General features: G+C 36.0%; 2 protein-coding genes and 1 non-coding gene across 3 annotated transcripts in view; 2 read left to right on the top strand and 1 right to left on the bottom strand.

The window, feature by feature from the left end:
- The first annotated feature begins 560 nt into the window (after nt 1-560).
- Nucleotides 561-632, top strand: TRNAT-CGU (transfer RNA threonine (anticodon CGU)). Its single transcript has one exon. It is a non-coding gene; the product is annotated as a tRNA-Thr (tRNA).
- A 4,192-nt stretch (nt 633-4,824) lies between these two features.
- On the bottom strand, nt 4,825-7,507 carry LOC141822426 (plant UBX domain-containing protein 7-like). Its single transcript, XM_074709874.1, has 10 exons — nt 7,406-7,507; nt 7,072-7,178; nt 6,854-6,967; nt 6,530-6,689; nt 6,329-6,406; nt 6,185-6,253; nt 5,890-6,033; nt 5,475-5,577; nt 5,075-5,313; nt 4,825-4,992 (listed from the first exon to the last, which is right to left on the bottom strand). The coding sequence occupies exons 1-10, from the start codon at nt 7,505-7,507 to the stop codon at nt 4,825-4,827; spliced, it is 1,284 nt and encodes a 427-aa protein (XP_074565975.1).
- Nucleotides 7,508-11,175: 3,668 nt separating this feature from the next.
- The window catches only part of LOC141818354 (callose synthase 3-like), a 50,192-nt gene continuing 40,373 nt past the window's right edge, over nt 11,176-20,994 (top strand). The window contains exons 1-3 of the mRNA XM_074705868.1: nt 11,176-11,358; nt 11,437-11,640; nt 18,239-18,339. Coding sequence (XP_074561969.1) covers nt 11,454-11,640; nt 18,239-18,339 — 288 coding nt within the window. The 5' untranslated portion in view covers nt 11,176-11,358; nt 11,437-11,453. The remainder of the gene's footprint in view (nt 11,359-11,436; nt 11,641-18,238; nt 18,340-20,994) is intronic.

Here is a 20,994-nt window from a genome sequence, read left to right as displayed (position 1 = left end):
GTAACATCTATATATTATGTCTTTTTTCAATATTTGTATTTAGCTGACTACACATAGTGAGATAAGACTTGATTATTGTTGTTCAATGTTTGTATTTATCATTGTTGTCATTGAAACTTCACTATCCTTAACAAAAACATTGCAAATCCAAGATGGATTAGCAATGGAGTGAAAATATACAATTCGACGGGTCTTGGATTAGTAATGGAGGTGGCACATTACCATTATACCGTGGGGGCAATTATGTATATTTTTCTTGTAAACATATGTTGGGGATATTATGACTAGAAAGATTTGATTATAATTGAATAGTCCTTGTTCATAACCCGCAGAATATATATCGACGATGTCACTTACACTCTAAATTTTTGTATTGCTACTTTAATGTTTGTTGTTAAGGCATTGTTCAAATGCGATTAGCTTTTGGGTTAGATAGAAACTTCTTGGGCTATATATTAAAAATTAAATTGTCACATCTGAAATCAATATCTATATGATCCAAGAATTTTTCCCATTTTTTATAAAATATTATGTAATAATAATATTGTTATGTCACAGCTGCTTCCATAGCATAGTGGTAGTGCGTTCGCTTCGTAAGCGAAAGGTCGCGAGTTCGATCCTCGCTGGGAGCTATTTTTCTATTTTCCTTTTAATAAAAATGTTTGTCTATATAGTCAACGGTTTCTTGCCCTCCCGCATAATGTGTCCATATAATAAAATTTATACTGATTTATGAAAATTACGCAAACTGGCATTGATTATTATTTTTCTCATTTGCTTTATTTTTTGTCTTATAACTAATTATTGTTTATTATTTTCGCATTTGTTTACCTTTTATGTCTTAGAACTAAATTGCTCCAGGACTAGTCTAAGGAGCTAGCAATAGTGGGTTCATTCCTTTTTTTTTCTAGTTTGAATTTTTTTTTTCACTATCAATTTTAACATAATGATAAAATGAAATTGTTTTTTATGAGTATAATTTCTCCAAATATCCCAATTATATATTTTTTTTCAAAAAAAATGATATATAAAAATTCTAAGTTACTAACTCTCGATATATACTAACAAAATATTATTGACGTACATAATGTCAATAAATTGTATTATTTTTTTTAATTCAGGTATCTAAATATTTAGATATTTTTCAAGGTGGACGACCCTCTCAATTATCCGCCTACCATATAAATTTGAAAGCGTTCACGATAGTATAAACATAGTAGCCGACCTCCACAACTTCTATGGTAGAGTTGCATAAGCTTGTCAATTATATGCACCGCCTTACACAGCTGCTCCATCAATTGATAGCCTTATTACATGCCCTAGCTGGTTATCAAATTGTGTGTGTTGGGGGGAGGACAAATTGTATTTATTTTTTTTATAATACATGTATCCAAACCCACCCAACTAATCTTGGAGGTGGATCACCTTCGATTAGTCCACCAATAAATCTGAAAAAGCTCATGGCAATTCATCTAGCAAATGATCTCCACAGTCGAAAATTCACTATAAGGTCCTTACTCCAATTAAGTTTCAAACTGTGGTACTATTGAATTAGTCGTTGAATTATTAAATGTATTCATTGTAGTCAAATGGTGATTATGCTCACCCCATATGTCCCTCGTAGCTCGTCCCCAAGTTATAGTCAAATGGTGATTATGCTCACCCCAGGCGTCCCTCGTAGCTCGTCCCCAAGTTATGTGAAGGAAGGTAAATCATGGGATCATCTTATAGCCGACCGCCAAATGACAAGAGAGTAAGAGGGGTTTTTTTCTCCGAAGGCATGCTCGTGGCAATTTGTCTAACAATCGACCTCCACAATCAAAAATCCACTATAAAGTCTTTCCTTGCTCTAGCTAAGTTTCAAATTGTGATGCTATTGAATTAGTCATTGAATTATTAAATTATATTCATTATAGCAAAAAGGTGATTACACTCACTCAAACGTTTCTCACAACTCATCCTCAAGTTTTATGAAAGGAGATAAATCACAAAGTCAATTTATAATCGGTCGCCAAATGGTTAAAGAGTAGGAGGGATTTTGTTCCCAAGGGTATGCGTTCGTTGGGAATTGATCTCTTGTCCTATTATAGCAAGTTTATCCTCCTCTAGTTAATTGGGCACTTCATAGGAACTATTAAATGGTATTCATTGTAGCAAAGGTGGAATCCGTCACTCTAGCAGCTCTACACAGTTGGTCTCACGACAATCTATGAAGAGATAAATCAAGAAATTATAATTAACTACTGTGGGGAGGACATTTTTTTAACTTCTCTGAGATTCGACACTTGCCTTACAGCAATATCTACCCCGCAGTAATCAATTCAATTATATCTTGAAGGCTATTAAATGGTATAATGTCAATAAATTATATTATTTTTTTTAATTCAGGTATCTAAATATTTAGATATTTTTCAAGGTGGACGACCCTCTCAATTATCCGCCTACCATATAAATTTGAAAGCGTTCACGATAGTATAAACATGGTAGCCGACCTCCACAACTTCTACGGTAGAGTTGCATAAGCTTGTCAATTATATGCACCGCCTTACACAGCTGCTCCATCAATTGATAGTCTTATTACATGCCCTAGCTGGTTATCAAATTGTGTGTGTTGGGGGGGGGGGGGGGGGGGAGGACAAATTGTATTTATTTTTTTTTATAATACAGGTATCCAAACCCACCCAACTAATCTTGGAGGTGGATCACCTTCGATTAGTCCACCAATAAATCTGAAAAAGCTCATGGCAATTCATCTAGCAACTGATCTCCACAGTCGAAAATTCACTATGAGGTCCTTACTCCAATTAAGTTTCAAACTGTGGTACTATTGAATTAGTCGTTGAATTATTAAATGTATTCATTGTAGTCAAATGGTGATTATGCTCACCCCAGGCGTCCCTCGTAGCTCGTCCCCAAGTTATAGTCAAATGGTGATTATGCTCACCCCAGGCGTCCCTCGTAGCTCGTCCCCAAGTTATGTGAAGGAAGGTAAATCACGGGGTCATCTTATAGCCGACCGCCAAATGACAAGAGAGTAAGCGGGGTTTTTTTTTCTCCGAAGGCATGCTCGTGGCAATTTGTCTAACAATCGACCTCCACAATCAAAAATCCACTATAAAGTCTTTCCTTGCTCTAGCTAAGTTTCAAATTGTGATGCTATTGAATTAGTCATTGAATTATTAAATTATATTCATTATAGCAAAAAGGTGATTACACTCACTCAAACGTTTCTCACAACTCATCCTCAAGTTTTATGAAAGGAGATAAATCACAGAGTCAATTTATAATCGGTCGCCAAATGGTTAAAGAGTAGGAGGGATTTTGTTCCCAAGGGTATGCGTCCGTTGGAAATTGATCTCTTGTCCGATTATAGCAAGTCTATCCTCCTCTAGTTAATTGGGCACTTCATAGGAACTATTAAATGGCATTCATTGTAGCAAAGGTGGAATCCGCCACTCTAGCAGCTCCACACAGTTGGTCTTATGACAATCTATGAAGAGATAAATCAAGAAGTTGTAATTGCTATTGTGGGAAGGACATTTTTTTAACTTCTCTAAGATTCGACCCTTGCCTTACAGCAATATCTACCCCGCAGTAATCAATTCAATTCTATCTCATAGACTATTAAATGGTATTCATAGTCATTGAATTAATTCTTGATTGAACTATATCAAACCACCACATGCGAATCAAAATGAGTCGAGATTTGCAAAATAGGAGGACTATTGAACCCTAAAAATAAGCATAAGGCAATATGCTCATATTGTCGGCTGAGTCAAAAATTTTATAACAACAACAAAGCAATCAACAACTAAACTTTAGGTATTATATGTTACAAATGAATAAAAATGTTAAATAATTTAATAACTTAATAACAAAAAGTGAATAAAATTTTTAAAAAGTGAATAAAAATGTTAAAAGGAGTTATCATGTATTATATGTTAAAGAATTTGATGAAGATCTTATTTTGTATTTTATGAGTAGATAACTTAATTAAAGTTAAAAGACTTAGAGATATAAAAGTCGTGGGAGATTGTGGGGTAAATGTATTTTCTCGATGTTTTATGTTTGCAAGGAAGGGATGAACTACCTAAGGCTTGGTTGTGAATGCACCGATTAGGGCATTAATGTTCAAGCGTGGATGCACCAACTTGGGCATTAATGTTCCAAGTGGTAATGTATCAACCAATTCGATCTTACTCTTTTGTGCACTGATTAGGGCATTAAATACTGATTATGAGAATTTTTAGATTCGTGTATGGAAGTGAGTTTGATAAACCAAGTAAGAATTTCAAAGAACAATACACTAGTTGACATTCAAAATTGATTATCGAAATAAGTTGATAATCAATTCTTTAATGAATATGAAGATGAAAGTTGAATAATCGATAAGAATGAAAATAAATATAATAAATAAAGATGAACACATAGAATATGGAATCCAATACAAATCCAACCTATTATGATTCTTAAAACTGACTAGATAATGACAAATCACAAAGGCAAGATAGGGAGCAATAATACCAAATGTTCGATTAACCTCAGAATCTGGGTCTCAATCATCAAAATGAATAAATTAATAAATAAATGAAAAGATCCAGACCTTTTCCAACCCAGAAAAGAATTAGAACTGAAAATACAAAAAAAAAAAAAAAAAATTATTCCTGGAAATCGTAGGTAGAGAATCCATATACATTTAATCCCACTGTAGCATTGTCGTACTATCTGATAAATTAGTAATGCATAACTCTGCCTTAAACTACAAAACAACTACTAAAATTCCGTGCCCAACCAAACAATTGGGGTTGGGGTCTTCCTGAAACTTCAGTCCCAAACTAAGCTGATCATTGAGTTCGACAAACCAGCGGCTTCAAAAGTCAAGTCGCTCTCGTATTTGAGACTTCTCGATGATGCACCAAGGATTAATTGGATGAAGTGGAAGGGTCGTTTCAGTCCATCCTCCAATTTTGAAGAGCAGAAAGACCATAACAGCTGCATTGTAATCACAGACATTGAGCTTGTTCACAGTTAAAAAATTAACTGAAAATATTAAATTTCATTGCATAAACTAAACCTTGATTGAATCGGTGATGAGAAATTTTCTTTGGAGTCTGCACCCATCGGGGAGACGAATCGCAACTCTGCATAGTCCTTTGCTGCCTTGTGGTTCTTCGAGAAGTGGTGGGTAGGTTAGCTTTTCATTTGAATTGGTTGCATGATCAGATTTCTCTGGTCTGGATTCTTCATCGTCCTCGAGGGAGGCAGCAGCTAAGGCCTGCACCATCTCTGCATCATCCTTCACGGCCTCTTTGCCTAAAATAGAAGCTGACATTAGCAAATTCAAATTATAAAGACTTCCTTAACAGTTTAAACTAAAATTGTATGCTTTCTCAGGGTGTGTACTGATTTAGATGCATAAAGTAAACGAAGGTATTAGTTAATTCTAGTTTCTTCATTAACCATCTTGAACTCACCTGCTACATTAGTAACAGCAGAATCATGTGCAGCTCTTTGCCGTTTTTGAAGAAGAAAAGCATAGTGCTCCTTTGGGCCTCTGTCGAGGAAGGGAAGTAACTCCTGTATCAAAAAAAAAAAACACTAAATATCAGATTAACTACAGTGCCACGCATCTTAGAAAGGTTTATCACACAGGGGCCCTTCCAGGTTTCTAACTTGAAATAAAATCAACATCCACTAACATGAACACCATCACTAAAAGAATCTCATCTGCAATGGGTCTGTTGATTCTACTCAGACAACTAGGAAATGAAGGGAATGACAATGCTATGCTAAAAAAAATTAATTGCATGCAAATAATTCAACAGTGACACGCTGACAAACAGTCAATTGAAAATATAATTATTTTAATGTAAGCCTATATTTCTCTACCTCCAGAAACCTCTCTGGATGAACCATGCCAGTCCATGCATTCATCTTTTGTCCAGTGATGGGATCAATGAGTAATACAGCAGGAAGCGTAACCAACTTGTAGAAAGTGCGAACCTTCTGCCCTTCAGTAGTATCATGGTATACCTAAAATTGCAATAACAATGTGATGTATAAAGAAATCAATTATACAACCATATGCAAAGAAGCACAAAAAGTGCTTAAAGAAATGTGAGAAAAATCAATGCATATATATATGATCAGCTAACAAATAAGCAATACCAGACAATCAACTAACCTGCCAGAAAATGAAATTAGAATGAATAGTTTCTGCGACAGCTGTGTTTGCCCATGTATCGCGGTTGAGCTTTAACATGAAATACTTCCAAAGTCACAATTTTGTAAAAGTGAAATCAAAGAAAAGTAGTTCAAGTTCACCTACCATGTGCGAGTTAAATTCTTCATTAGACTGCACATTGACCAGCAACCACTTGCCATGAAGGGATGCCTCAACCTTCGCCTACACAAATGAATAACACATGAGCAAAATCCCCAAATTTCCAAAAATCTATATTCTACAAATTCGTTCAACAAAAGGATAACTGTGTAACTACAACAAGAGATGTCTGCATAATCGTTGCACCTGGTCAAAGCGCCCTTGGAACATCAAGGCAAAAGGTGGAGTATATAATGAAGCAAGATTGCGATGGGTATCGTTTGATGTTGACACAGCGCTCTCGCTTGATTCCCAAACAGCAGAATGTCTTGACATGCCGAAGGGAACATCTGAACTTGATGAAGCCCTGTGGTGTTTAGTATTAAATAAAATTCAATGCCAATAAAGGAACCATCAAATAATTGAACTTTGAAAATGTATTAGCACGCGACAATAGATAGAATTATGCAAACTAAGTTAATAGAAGTGCACAGATTTTGCAAAATGAATGCGACATAAGGAGAATCAGACCTGGAAAAAGCAGGATCTTCGTAAAGGGTATCTCTTATGACAGGCAAAGGTGCTCGCACTTCATCTTCAAGGGCACCTGGCACTGAACTACCACTGGCAATAATATTTTCCTCACTGAAGAAACAGAAATTTCAAAAAAAAAACATAAGAACAGAGTCATCGAAAACTATATCCAACAAAAACACAATCTAATTTTCACAAGTTTAGTCGAAGACCACCTAGCAATTCCATTAGTCTGTCGAGGTAAGAAAGATGACTCCACCCCACCACTTTCATTGCTGTCGTAGAAGAGCTGTACAGCCTCATCAAGCTTCCAACCTGTAGCCTGTAAAATACATCCGCAATTAAAGACTCACTATTACAGTACCACCACATAGCAACCCTAAAATTCAAAATCGGCCCAGCTCAAACAGCAATCCTCGACAATCGTAGTTCAATGCACTTAAAACAAGACGAAAAAGGAATAAAAAAACATTCAATTACGAGGAATCATCGCTCTAGGATAACTGCTACGCACGAACGATCAAGAGCGAGAGGACGACAAGGTAAAACCTCAAGAAATTGTGCGGCGACATCGGCGGTCTGGCCAGCGGCGATCTCGAGGAAGAAGGAGACGAGCTGCTGTCGTTCCGCCGCCGATGGGAGAGTCTCCATTGCCTACCCGGATCGAGAATTCTTGACGAGGCACGCAATCGGCGATGTCGAGAGCGGAATCGGAACGCGGAAGGAAGCGAATTGAGAAAACCCTGGGGAGGTTGGTGCGTTATATAGCAACGACATTCATATGCGCGCGCTAACAGAAAGCCCAAAAAAAAAGCACAATTGGCCGAATAAACAGGAAAATATCGTATCGGATAAACGTTCTCTCCGATATCTTCTAAGATTTTTTTTAATATTGGCAAAATATTTATTAATTTCTGTTAAGCATTCCATATTAACGATATATTATAAATTATAGTTTTAATTTTATGGAAGTGTTCCTGTTGAGATCGGCTTCCGGACGCGTCGCCGAACTAGTCAGCATGCCGAACCTTTATGGATGTTATAACCCCCTCCCCCTCACAGATTCGATCATCTAGGACTTGGCCTACTCTACCCAGTCGGCCCGGCTCGGCAGTCCAGCACTACCATTCGGCTCGATTCGACAGTCCGGCATTGCCAGTCAGTTCGGCAGCCTAGCACTGCCATTCAGTTCGGCTCAGCTCTCCACTCAGCCTGTTCGACTCGGCAGTCTACTCTGCCCCTTCAAACGCAGCAGCTCAGCTCTAGCCATTCAACCACTCCACGGCCCAGTCCCTATACATCACTCTGAGTCTCCATCAATAATAATTAGATGTGATGTGACCTCTCAAAAATAACTTTTTTCCTTCTCTTTCTAACAAATCACTTTGTTAAGTCTTAACTTGACATGACTTGTCAGAGAAAGTAATCGTCCCTTGTCAGACTAGCATTAATGGGGATGAGATCTCTCAAAAGTGTTTTTCTCGAGGCAACGTCAAGCCTTCAACAGAAAGAACTCCTCGCCGATCATGACAAGAGGGAGCTCATGAGGTATAAAAAGGGAGGGAGAAGATAAACTAAAGAAGGAGGTCTCTCCGGGCTCTCTCTTCTCGCTCTCTCTCTCTCACTCTTCTTATCTTTTTTGGGCTGAGCATTTCATTACAGTATTTTTATTTTACTGTACTTCTTCTTCCTCCTGACTGGGCTGACTTGAGCGTCGGAGTGGCCGTCCGGGGACTCCCTGGCGCCAGGATGACCTCTGTTCTCCTGTGATGTTTCAGGGCCTTCCGGTGGTTGATCCTCTCTCCTCCCTCGGTGTGAAGGCCCTCTCCGGCGGTTGCATCCCCCTCTCTTCCCCTATATGTTGACTGGTCCGGCGACGCGTTCGGAAGTCGATCTCAACAGGAACAGGAAGTTATCTTTTAGAAAAGGAAACTATTTTTTTTTATATCAATATCAGTTCAACAAATTATTTTACTGATTGATGTCATTTTTTTTAGCTTTCTAAAATATATATTTATATATTTATATGTGATATTTATTTATTTAAGAAAGCATAATAAGAATTATGAGATTATTTTATACAGGAAGATGCAAAGCCACGCATTTTGAATTAAATGGGTCTGCGAAAGAAGTTTAGAGAGAACAAACTGTACTAGTACCGCATATTAACTCTCCGCGCGTAAAGCTGATCGGCGTGGGCCCCCTGCTGAAAGCTGCGCGGCTTTTGATGCAGGTACGTGGTGGGCAAACATTTAATGATTGCTCTCACATTTTGTTGGACGAAACTACCCTCCATGTTTTGTCCGAATCACGCTTCTACTGGCGTTGCACGAGCGCACGTGAATTGGAGAGGGGAAAAATAATTTATTTTTTTAAATATAAATATAAATATATATATATATATATATATAGATTTGATATATTGCGCGACGGTATCCTGCCCGACTCGTGCGCGATCGATCCCTGCCGTCTATGCCAAATCGCGTGAAACCACAGCCGTCCGTTTATCGCGATTGCACAGTGTTGCTCCTCGGACCTTCGTCGCTTCTCCACCATTGTTCACCGTCGTTCGGCCACCTCCCGCTGCCGGACCGGGCCCGTTGGAACCGCAACTCGACGGCGGTCCGGAGGTGGCCGGATTTCGACCCCGATTCGGCCGGAATCCGATCGGATTCCGGCCGAAACCGGCCAACAGACACTGTTGGGCGGTTTCGTCGGAATCTGGTCGGATTCCGGCTGAATCGGGGCCGGACTCCGGCCGCGGTTGACGCGCCCGGCGCCGACGCGTCGACCGCGGCCGGAGTTCGGCCCCGATTCGGCCGAATTCCGATCGAAATCGGCCGCCAGTGTCTGCCGGCGATTTCGGCCGGAATCCGACGAAATCGCCGGCAGACACTGTCTGCTCTGTTTCGGCCGGAATTCCAGCCGGATTTCGACTCAATCCGGCCGGAATCCGATGCCGGTGTGTGCGCCATCGAGTTGCGGTTCCAACGAGCCCGGGATGGCGGCCGGCGGTGACCGGACGGCGACGAACGGCGGCGATGAACGACGAAGGGTCGGCTGATCGCGCATCGGGGTCGCGCGGGGGCGTTGGGTAGGATATCAGAGCTGTATATATATATATATATATATATTTGATGTAATATGATAATTATTAAAATGAGGGATGATCAATTATTTTAATTGGAAGTTTTAAATATTGATTTTTTTATAAAGAATAAAGGAGGATGGGAAAGATGTATTACATGAAATACAAACCGAAAGAGGAGAAAAATATCATATATTTTTGTTATTAAGATATTTTTATTTATTTATTTTATAAAATTATGATTAAATAATTATATTTATATAAAGTTAAATATTGAATCATCTGACTTGAATGCATGAATAGAGCATGAGTCGTTCCTAGCAAGAGCGGAGCCACGTTTTGATTTACTTGAGCTTTAGCTCGGAAGCAGACTACAATCGATCACATTTGAGAAAAGGAAGATTAAGAAAATTGATAGTGGAAAAAAGAAAAGTAGCCTGGGGAATCGACAATAGAAGAAAAAACATAGTTCGAGGTACAGATCAATTCGGGTAAATAAACAATTTTGACTCCGCCATTGATTCCTAGGACATGATTAAGTTGTTTGATGCAGAACAGACTTATTAAAGTAAATAAGAATCGAATCTCAATGAAGCTGAGACAATGCCTTTATGACCAACTGCAATTCCCATATGCGATCATTGAAATAGCATATTTTATTTTATTTTATTGCTGAAATAGCATTAGTCATAAAAATAAAAATATTAAAATAAATATGTAAATATACAAAAACAATAGAATAATAAATGGAAAACATTAAAGTGAATTGGAGTTGTGTCTTAATAAAAAAAATTTTAGATAGGCACATTTAACTTAGATAATTAAAAATTATTTTAATTAGATAATATAAATAAATATATACACTAAATGGTGGAAAAAATCAAATAACTTAATTAATAATAATAAAATATTTTTTAAAAATATAAATAATAACATAATAAAGATAGGATTGATATAGTTGGAATAGACTTATTAATGTAGTTTTATAAAAAGAAAAAATTGTATTGAATAAATTAGTTTTGCAAGCAAGGAAGAGAATGACCATTTCGTCCTCAAACATTCAAAATTCGAACACGCCTGCGTGGACACTTAGCACGGAACGGCGACAATCCAACCGTTAATGGTCGACTCGTAATTAACTCCAAGTTTCTGGCCAAACATTGACGAGGACCCGTTACTTTTAACACGAGCGTCCATTTTATCTTGTCTTTCACTTCCGGTCCACTGCACCGTCATCTTCTCTTTCTCTCTCCCCCAACCCGTCGCCCTGCCAAGCGTTGCGTTAAGCAGCAGCTTACTCGCTGCTCCCTCCTCCTCTCGCTGCTTTCTTTTTTAGGGTTCCTTTCGCAGCTCTCTCTCTCTCTCTCTAGCTCTGCGATCCCTGTCATGCGGGGCTCGTAGATCCCTAGCTCAGGTAAATCTTTCTCCCTTGTTGATGCCCTGCACGATCGCCACAGTAGGCGCCTCATCGTAGGCTGTCGTCGTCGTTTAGGAGTCGGTTCGAGGGAAATGTCTTCGTCTAGACGGGCGCCGGATCAGCCGCCGGCCCGGCGGATTCAGCGGACACAAACGGCGGGGAACCTCGGGGAGTCGATCTTCGACAGTGAGGTCGTGCCGTCGTCGCTCTTCGAGATCTTGCCCATCCTCCGAGTCGCCAACGAGGTCGAGAGCCAGAACCCACGCGTCGCTTATCTTTGTGAGTTTTTTTTTTTCTGCTCGTTCCTTGTCTGCCATGTTTTTGGTTCTTGGGTTTTACATGATTTAATTATTGGTTTTATATGATTCCCTACCGCCGAATGTGCTTGTGAGATATTTTTCCTAGTTTTGGCTTTGTCTGCTGGTAATCAAGGCCTCTATTTCTTGCTTCTGATTCGCGTTTGTAAGAGTCACATGAATCACTGATGCTTATCTCTTCGGTTCATTTCGGGGTTGTACATGTTTGACTAATTTTTCCCTACAATTCTACTTTGTTCCTATGATTCAAGTCGCTAACAGCTCATGCACATAAGTATCTTTTGTGCGCTTCTTATCTGCCATGTGCCGGTTTGTTATCCTGTACTGTTGAAGGTATGTGAGAAATCTTTCTTAATTTCAGCTTTTGATTAATTAGTCATCGTGCCCTTAATTAGTTTGTCGCAGAAATGGAGTTCTAGAAATCCACTCTGGTTATTTTTTGAGTTCATTTTGGGGTTGGACATACGTTAGATTTATGCCAAAGCTATACATCTTCTCATACAAGTAATTGAAAAGTATCGGAAATAGAAGTAAGACTTACCTAAGATATTCGCCAATTAAAAAAAGTTATGATAACGTCCAAAAAAGAAATTATATAGAAAATTTTAGAAAAAGAGCTGTTAACATAGGTATATTGAACTCATTAAAGATATATATGAGGATGTAATGACAAGAGTGGAGATTTCAGACAGATTAATTGAAGTGTTTCCCATAAAAATAAGATTACATTAACGATCAATTCTAAGACTATCTTTTACAATAATCATGGATAAACTCATTGAACATATTCAAGATATGGTATTATGGTGTTTGTTATTTGTAGATGATATTGCTTTGGTAGAGACACGTGAAGGAGTAAATACTAAACTCGAATTATTATGAGAAACACTAAAAGTAAAAAGTTTTAAATTTAGTGGAGGAAAGACAGAATATATAAAATTTAAATTTGATAATATTAGACGTAATAAGATAATTGTTAAGATAAGAGATGACGAATTGTCTGTAACTGAGAGCTTTAAGTATTTAGAATCATTTTTATAAAAGGATAGAGGGATTGAGAGAGATATTTGACATAAAATACAAACAAGTTGAAATAGAGGAGAGCGTCAGGTGTTCTTTGTGGTCATAAAGTATCTTTAAGATTAAAGGAAAGTTTTACAAAACGACGGTCAGACATGCTATGTTATATGGAATTGAATGTTAGACTATGATTTGAACACATGAGTAGAAGATAAAAGTTGCAGAGATGAGGTTGTTAAGGTGGATGTGCGGATATACAAGGATGGATAAGATAAGAAATAAAAATATTATAGAGAAAATCGAGATTGCACTTATTGAGGGAAAATTCTGAGTGACACGTTTAAGATGATACAGACATGTATGTAGATGATCAATAAATGCTCCAGTTAGGTAATGTGAAATTATGACAAATGTGCACATCAAGAGGAAGAGGAAGACTAAAAAAGACTTGGTTAGCAATAATAAAACAAGATAATTTTTTTTTTAAATATAAATAATGATATAATAAGAGATAAAGCTAAATAATATAAAAGAATCCATATAGTCAATTTCACCTAGTGGGAAGACTTGGTTGTTATATATTGTCATGCTTTGCACTAGTTCTGTCCATCAAATTACAATTCATTTGGTATGTGAAATCTCCATTAATGTTAGAGCAAACAAGTTAAACAATATATCTTAATTGAGAGATTACAACCAATAACATATCACAATGAGAGATCACAATTAGCAAAGAAATCATTTAAATAATCACTCTGCAATTGGAGGCCAAAAGTAAGAATTTAACAAACTTTTAAATTATTAAAAAAATTATGAGGTGAACTTTTAGATATCACCCATTCTTGAAGATATCACCACTTGGTAAGCTTTTCGTCATTACCTATTATCAAACTTTGGGTTATCACCACTTAGCAAGCTTTAAATGATTACCAATTTGACAAGCTTTGGTTCCAATTTATCGCTTATGTTGAAAATCTAGAGATGTGTCTGTTGATTGTAATAGTATCCACAAAAGTATGGGTAGATGTCTGAAAGTAAAAATAGACGAATGGGACCAAGATTCCAGTTAATGTGCTAATTTGTTGAAGCTCCACCCTAAACACGAGTTGCTGATGCCCCGATAGAATATTAAAATGTGTTGAAATCCGAACTAACTCACCAACGTGCAAAGCCTCCATTAAAACCGCAAGGGTTGAATCCTTAATCAGAATGCATATCTCGACATTAGTTTTTGTTATTTCCACTTAACTTGCTCTTTATATATCTCGTGTATCGATCACCATTTGTTACACTTTATTACTTGTGTTTAAGTTTAAAATGTGTTATCCTCCTATGGTCATTCTTCCATAATATGTTTCCACATTAGGGATTAATCCTGGCTCCCATTACTTTGATTATATGAATTAAACAATCCATTAATGTGAAATTCATTTCACAAGAAAATAAGTATCTAGAAAGAGTGCCAACAACAACAACAATAACAGTTAAGCTTACCCCACTAGGTGAGATTGATTATATAGAATCTTCTATGCCATTGGGCTATATCCCTTACTATATTATCATCTATGCTTAAATAAATTTTATCTTATTTTATTATTGTTAGCTAAGTTTTTTTTGGTCTTTCTTTTCTTCATTTGATGTGCGTATTTATTATAGTTTCACATCACTTAATTGGAGCATTTATTGATCGTCTAAGTATATACTCGTACCATCTTAAACGTGTCTCTTGTAGTTTTTCCTTATTAGATGCAACGCCAACTTTCTCTCTAATTTCTTATTTTTTTTATCCCCATACGTTCACACATCCACCTTAACATCTTTATTTCTGCAACTCTCATTTTCTGTTCATGTGCTCGAGGCATAGTCCAACATTTAGGTCTAACCTTCATTTTATAGAACTTTTTAAGTTTTAGAGGTATTTTATGATCACATAAAACACTTGATGCTCTCTTCTATTTCAACCATCTTATTTGTATTTTATGTAAGACATCTCTCTCAAGCTCTCTATTGTCTTGTAAAAATAATTCTAAATATTTAAAATTTGCAGTTCCAGACAACTTTTTAAGTTTTAGAGGCACTGACATATGATTTTTTTCTTTATCTTGGCTATTTTTTCTGGAGTCTTGGGACACATACTTTTGTTCAGAACAGTACCTTTTGCTATAAGTGTCTGTTCAATGTTACAATTAGATATGCTGAAATGGTGTAACATTTTATTGATATAAGCCTTTTGAGACAAACTCAAAAGTCTTTTTGATCGATTTCTTATGATCTTCACTTCTAAGATGTACTCTGCTTCTCCTATATCTATTATGTCAAATTGTGATGAAAGCCACATTTTGATTTCTATCACAAATTTTATATCATTTTCAGCTATTAGCATAACATCAACATATAGTGATAAAATGACAAACTTTCTTCCTTTTTTTTTCAAGAAAATCCAATGATCTTCATTTCAAAACCATAAGATAAAAAGATTTCATTAAATCTTATGTTCCATTGTCTTGACGCTTGTTTTAGACCATATATAGACTTTTTAAGTCTACACACTTTATTCTCTTGACCTGCAGCAATATAACCTTCTTGCTGTGCCATATAGATTTCCTCGTCAAGCTCACCATTAAGGAAAACTGTTTTACATTCATATGATATTATTCAAAGTCAAATTATGCTATAATAGCTAAAATGACTCGTATTGATACAAACTTCACAATGGGAGAAAATATTTTTTATCCTTTGCAACAAAACGAGCTTTGTTTCTATTAATCGATCCATATTCTTACCTCTTAATTTTGAGAATCCATTTATTTCCAATAGCCCTTCGGCCTGAAGAAAGATCGACTAATTCCCAAACTTGATTCTTTTTCATTGATCCCATTTCTTCATCCATTCTAACTCTTCATTTTTCTTTAACTGAGCATCTCAATGCTTCCACAACAGTTTGATGTTCTTTATCATCAATTGGGAGAATCACTAATGCCTCATTCTCAATATCAAATATTTTTCGAGGAATAATCTTATGATTACTTTTTCGCAGGTTGAATTGTTGAGAAATCATCTCATTAATTGACAAATCACTCCCACTGAGTTGACTAGCTTCAGACATCCCTTGTGATACTTTTATCGTTGATAAAATATCATCCTCCTCAAATAATGGAATAGTTTTATCAACGTCACCTCTAGTTGGGAACGCAGTTTCGAGAAAAGTAGTATCTCGATTCTAATTCAGAAATGGTTCTATCTTGTTACTCACCAATGAAAACATAACCTTTGGAGGTTTCAAAATTTTTTATAAAGATACACTCCATACCCCTAGGTCTTAGTTTCCCATATTTGTGAGTACGATCATGAATATAGGCAGCTGACCTCCAAGGTCTTAGATTATTCAAATATGATTTTCTACCTGTCTAGTGTTCATAAGGTGTAGAGGGAACAGAAGAAGACACTCAGTTAAATATATACGTTGCTGCTAATAAAGTATTTCCTTAATAAGAAATTGACAAATTAGCTTGAGTTATCATAGACTTAACCATATCTAGAAGAGTTCGATTTCTTTTTTCAGCAATCCCATTTTGCTGTGGAGTTCCTGGGATTGTTAGTTGTCTAATAATCCCTTTATTATTACATATTACCTTGAACTGATTAGATAAATACTCACCTTCACGGCCAGTGTGTAAGGTTTTAATCTTACGATCCAATTGATTCTCAACTTCGTTCATATAATGTTTGAAGCAATCTAATACTTTATATTTATGAGAAATCAAATACACATGACCAAAACATATGAAGTCATCAATAAATGTAATGAAATAGGAAGCTCTATGTTTGACGTTCACATTCATCGGGTCATAAATATTCGAATGAATTAATTGCAATGGTAATTCAGCTCTAATAATCTTACCAAATGATTTCCTAGTTGATTTTCCAACAAGACAATGCTCATAGACAAGTTTATCTTAGCATGAATGCCTAACAGACCTTCTTTAGCTAATCTATTCATTCGTTCTTGTTCAATATGCTTTAATCTAGCATGCTAAATTTCATCATTAATATCAGCATTGCTAGTAAGAGCAATGTTTGAAAAATAACCATCAATTTCATAATCAATATTCGGTTCTACATCAAGAACCATGAAACTATTTGTTAAAAAACTATATCCTATTAACACAGAGTTAATTTGAAGTTTCATACACCGGCTGTAAAAGTTAATATAATAACCCAATTCAAGAAGACAATTAACAGAAATTAAATTCCGTTTAATTTCAGGTGCATAAAGGACATCATATAGAAGTAATGTACGTCTATCACGTAGATTGAGTTTGCAAGTATCAACTCCTTTGACTTCAATCCTTGCATTGTTTCCTACATATATCCATTTGTTGCCAGCTGATATCCGACGGTACCCCATGAATGTAGCTTGCTCACGTGTTAAATGGTTTGTTGTTCCCGAATCTATAATCCATAAAGGATAAGAATCAGTTAACAACACTGTACTAGCAACCTTATGCTCATGAATGAAAGATAAACATGGATATACCTTCTTCGGCTCAGTACATTCTCGAGCGAAGTGAGCCTTCTTGCCACAATTAAAAATAAGTCAGTTTGTTTTTAGGTTTCTTTCCATGTTTATTTCCTTTGAATTGCTTATTGTTTGGACCCAGCCCAACAACAGCAGCACCAGCTTCGTTTCCCTTTCCCTTGGATCATTTTTTCGTATTCTTATATCCAAACGTTCTAATAGAACCTTCAGCTATAAATGTTTGTCCAGATATCCTTGTGGATTCAATTCTCTCCGCCTCGAGTTTAACATGGCGTGAGACATCAAAAAGTCTTGATACTTTAACTGTGTGTTAGATTCTGTTTCATCGTCTCCCAAGAATTAAGAAGGGAACGGATTACTGCCAAAATTTATTGTTCATTAGTCAACTCATGATCAGCAGTCTTTAGCTCCCGAATCATATTGGTCATTTCCCTTAGATATTGAGCCATAGAAATATTCGGGTGTGTTTTGTAATTGTCAAACTTAATTATCAGTTGCCAAAGCTTACTAAAGCTTATTTTCCTTTAAGGGCAACCTAAACAGTATGAGCATAGGGTACCTTCAGGCATTTGAAAGACAATTAAAAACTGGTTGCTCCTTAAACCTTGATCTGGATACAAATTTTTTCTCTGCTTCAGGTACCTTCAGGCATTTGAAAGACAATTATAAACTGGTTGCTCCTTAATTATCTCTGTGTGTTTTCCTTTACTTAAGACAATACAGAAGATTTTAATCTTGTATATTTTTGCCCATCTTGAAACTATTTGTGGTTATTCTAAGTGAGCTAGTAAAATTTAAAAATTGCAGTGCAGATCCATTTATTGGTTCTTTATCTTGGATCTGTGATAGACTGGTCAAATTTGTAGAAATTAATTTCCTTCTTTCGTTCTTGATTTATAGCTTTTTGCAAGAATTATTCAAGCCTTCTACATCTATATTTCATCCTGTTATCATACTCAATTGTATTTGTTTGAATGTATGATGTTTTTTAATGGATTAGGTCGTTTCTATGCTTTTGAGAAAGCTCATCGTTTGGATCCTACTTCGAGTGGTCGTGGTGTTCGTCAATTTAAGACTGCACTTCTTCAGAGGTTAGAAAGGGTATGTCTTTTACACTGCCAGAATCCACCTTAAATTTGTTTGGCTTTTGATGCCTTACAATTTGTTCTCTGCTGAGAATTTTGTTTATGCTATTACATTTCAGACTACATATGAAAGATTATGTATATTCAACATTAGATATTTATTCACATTTTGTTCAATTTATTTTTTAGGAATATATATAATTACCTCACATGGGATACTGTTCTAGTAAGCTAGTATGTTTTAGATTGGAATCCCATATATGGATGGCTGGATGCTATTCTTTCAGTTGTCTATTACTTTCAACTTGATATAAGGGCTGTTAAATCATAAAATTCCTAAACCACTTATATCAATTTGGAATCCTTTCCCAAAATTGGCACTTCTTTGATGCTACCCTTTGAGTTTTCTCCTCCATTTATCCTTTCCTTATTGTGGCAGAGTTGATTGATTAACCACTTATCTCAAAAGCTCAACTAATTGATAAGTGATCGGTTTATGTAATGGACCACCATGCTTATTCATGTGGTACTATCAGACAGCGCATCCTAGCTTTAATAGTGTGCTTGACCACCATAACCTCTTCCCTTTGCTCATACTTGGTTTTTACTGGCTTTGCAATCAGATGTATTGTATTTGGCTTGGTTTGTAAGACCACTGCCAGGATCTCGTGCCCCGATATTTTGAGGAATAAGCAGACTGAAAACAACCATCCTACCTACTGACAACAATCTTTGATGATGACGTAAAGCACCCTTGCAACAATCTTTCAAGATGATGTCAAACACCCTTGCAAGATATTTTTTCTCCTTCGAATCAAATCTCTGATCATATTCACTATGCTTTCCAATAGCACCTTTTGTACTTTTCCTCAAGGTGAGTTCAAGGTGATGTGATAGTGATTAGTGAACAACCACTCCCTATGCACTTTGCCACAACTGAGTGTACCTAGGGATAGCAAAGTTGCAGTTACCAGGTCATGCTATTCATTTTTTCTTCTGTTGCATGTATAAAATGGGAACCTATAAAGCATGATCCTTCACTATAAGGATATGTAGTATGAAAAAAAAACTTTCCCGTATTTTTCCCACAAATTCTCTTTAGGTTTTGCATTTACAACTTATGATGGAAGCAAAATTACTTCATTATGAAAAACAAGTGAGTCTTGTTAATGATAATTCTTATGGTTTTCGGCGTCGAGCCATCCTGTTTGGTACTAGCGAAATATATCATTTTGCCTGCTGACCGACATGCAAGATAATCTTGACATCGACAACATGCGACAAGAGAGAGAGCAATGAAAGTGAGAAGAGAGGATTGGTTTGGGGGGGGGGGGGAGGATTAGAAGGGACGGGAAAGTTGGGTGTCAAAAATGAACCCGACTTGAGTCCACACGAAAATATCAGATTAGGATTGGGGTTGTTGGGTTCGGGTTGACCTGAATTGACTTGAATTTCGGGTTTAAGGGCTTTTTAGTGGTAAATTAAATTTTATTTTGAAATTTAAGATGCATTATGTACATTAATAGTAGAAGGTTTGAATGACAATGATCAAGTATTGAGATAAAAGTGAAGAATTATCAGGGAAAATAGAAAAAAATCTTTTTTAATCGGGTTGGTCAGTTTATTTGGGTCCAGGTTTAGGTTTAGTATTTTATGGCTGAGTTCGGGTTGAGATTTTTTTATAATATTTTTACTTCGACCTGACCCGAACTGACCCGAACCTACCCGAATTGACACCCCTATGGGAAAGAGAGGAAGAGAAAATAGGAAAGTGGAGGAATACAAGGAGACGTTGATGGGTGACAAGTGACATGTGACGTAGTGTGGATGAGCAGTTGGTCAAGATGAGAAAAAGAGATAGATAGAAAAACATTTAGAGTGTAGGCTTTCTTAAAGTAATTTGCTAATCTTTTTTTAATAATATCATAATCTTATTAAAAAAAAGGCAGTCCGGTGCACGAAACTCTTGCCAATGTGGGGTCCCGATGAATGACCTATTGTATGTAGTTTTATCTTGCTTTGTAAGAGGCTGTTTTTGAGACTTGAATCTGTGATCTCTAGTTCACACGACAATAACTTTATCGTCGCGGCAAAGCTCCCCTTCAATCTAATTAAATACTTATAAATCCTAAACCTTAAACTAACTTATTCTATATATAAATTTAATTAAATTTTGAATTGATTAAAATAAATTCAAATTGAGTTTGAACTTATTTGATTCTAATTATTATTCTCAATAGACTGTGTGATAAGCTACTCTTACCGCTCAAAATATACAATATTAGTTCGATTTAACTAATTAGATATTTAAAAATTTTAAAAATAATTTAAAATGGAAAAAGTAAAGATGATAAAACTTAGTATTTAACATTAACTAAGATATTTTTTGTGTTATGACTTTTACAATGTATGACATATTGCTTTGATTAAATGAAAATTTATTTTATCAAGTTAAAAATAATTTATTATTATTTTTATTTTTAAAACTTATGTACATGAAATATGATTGAACCTAGAAAATTTGATTTTATTTAAAAAAACTTGAATCCAAAATCTTTAAATTTTATTGACTTGAGTCAAATTTTTATTTTTTAGAAATTTTATATTTATAAAATTAATATATTTAATTATAAAATTTAAAATCTAATTTAGGTCTAAAATATAATATTTT

Source organism: Curcuma longa, chromosome 2, assembly GCF_044706935.1.
Source record: "Curcuma longa cultivar G26 ecotype Majalengka, Jawa Barat chromosome 2, ITB_CL_G26_1.1, whole genome shotgun sequence".
NCBI lineage: Eukaryota > Viridiplantae > Streptophyta > Magnoliopsida > Zingiberales > Zingiberaceae > Curcuma > Curcuma longa.
Note: the sequence above shows the minus strand (reverse complement) of the source record. Positions and strands in the feature narration are given on the sequence as shown.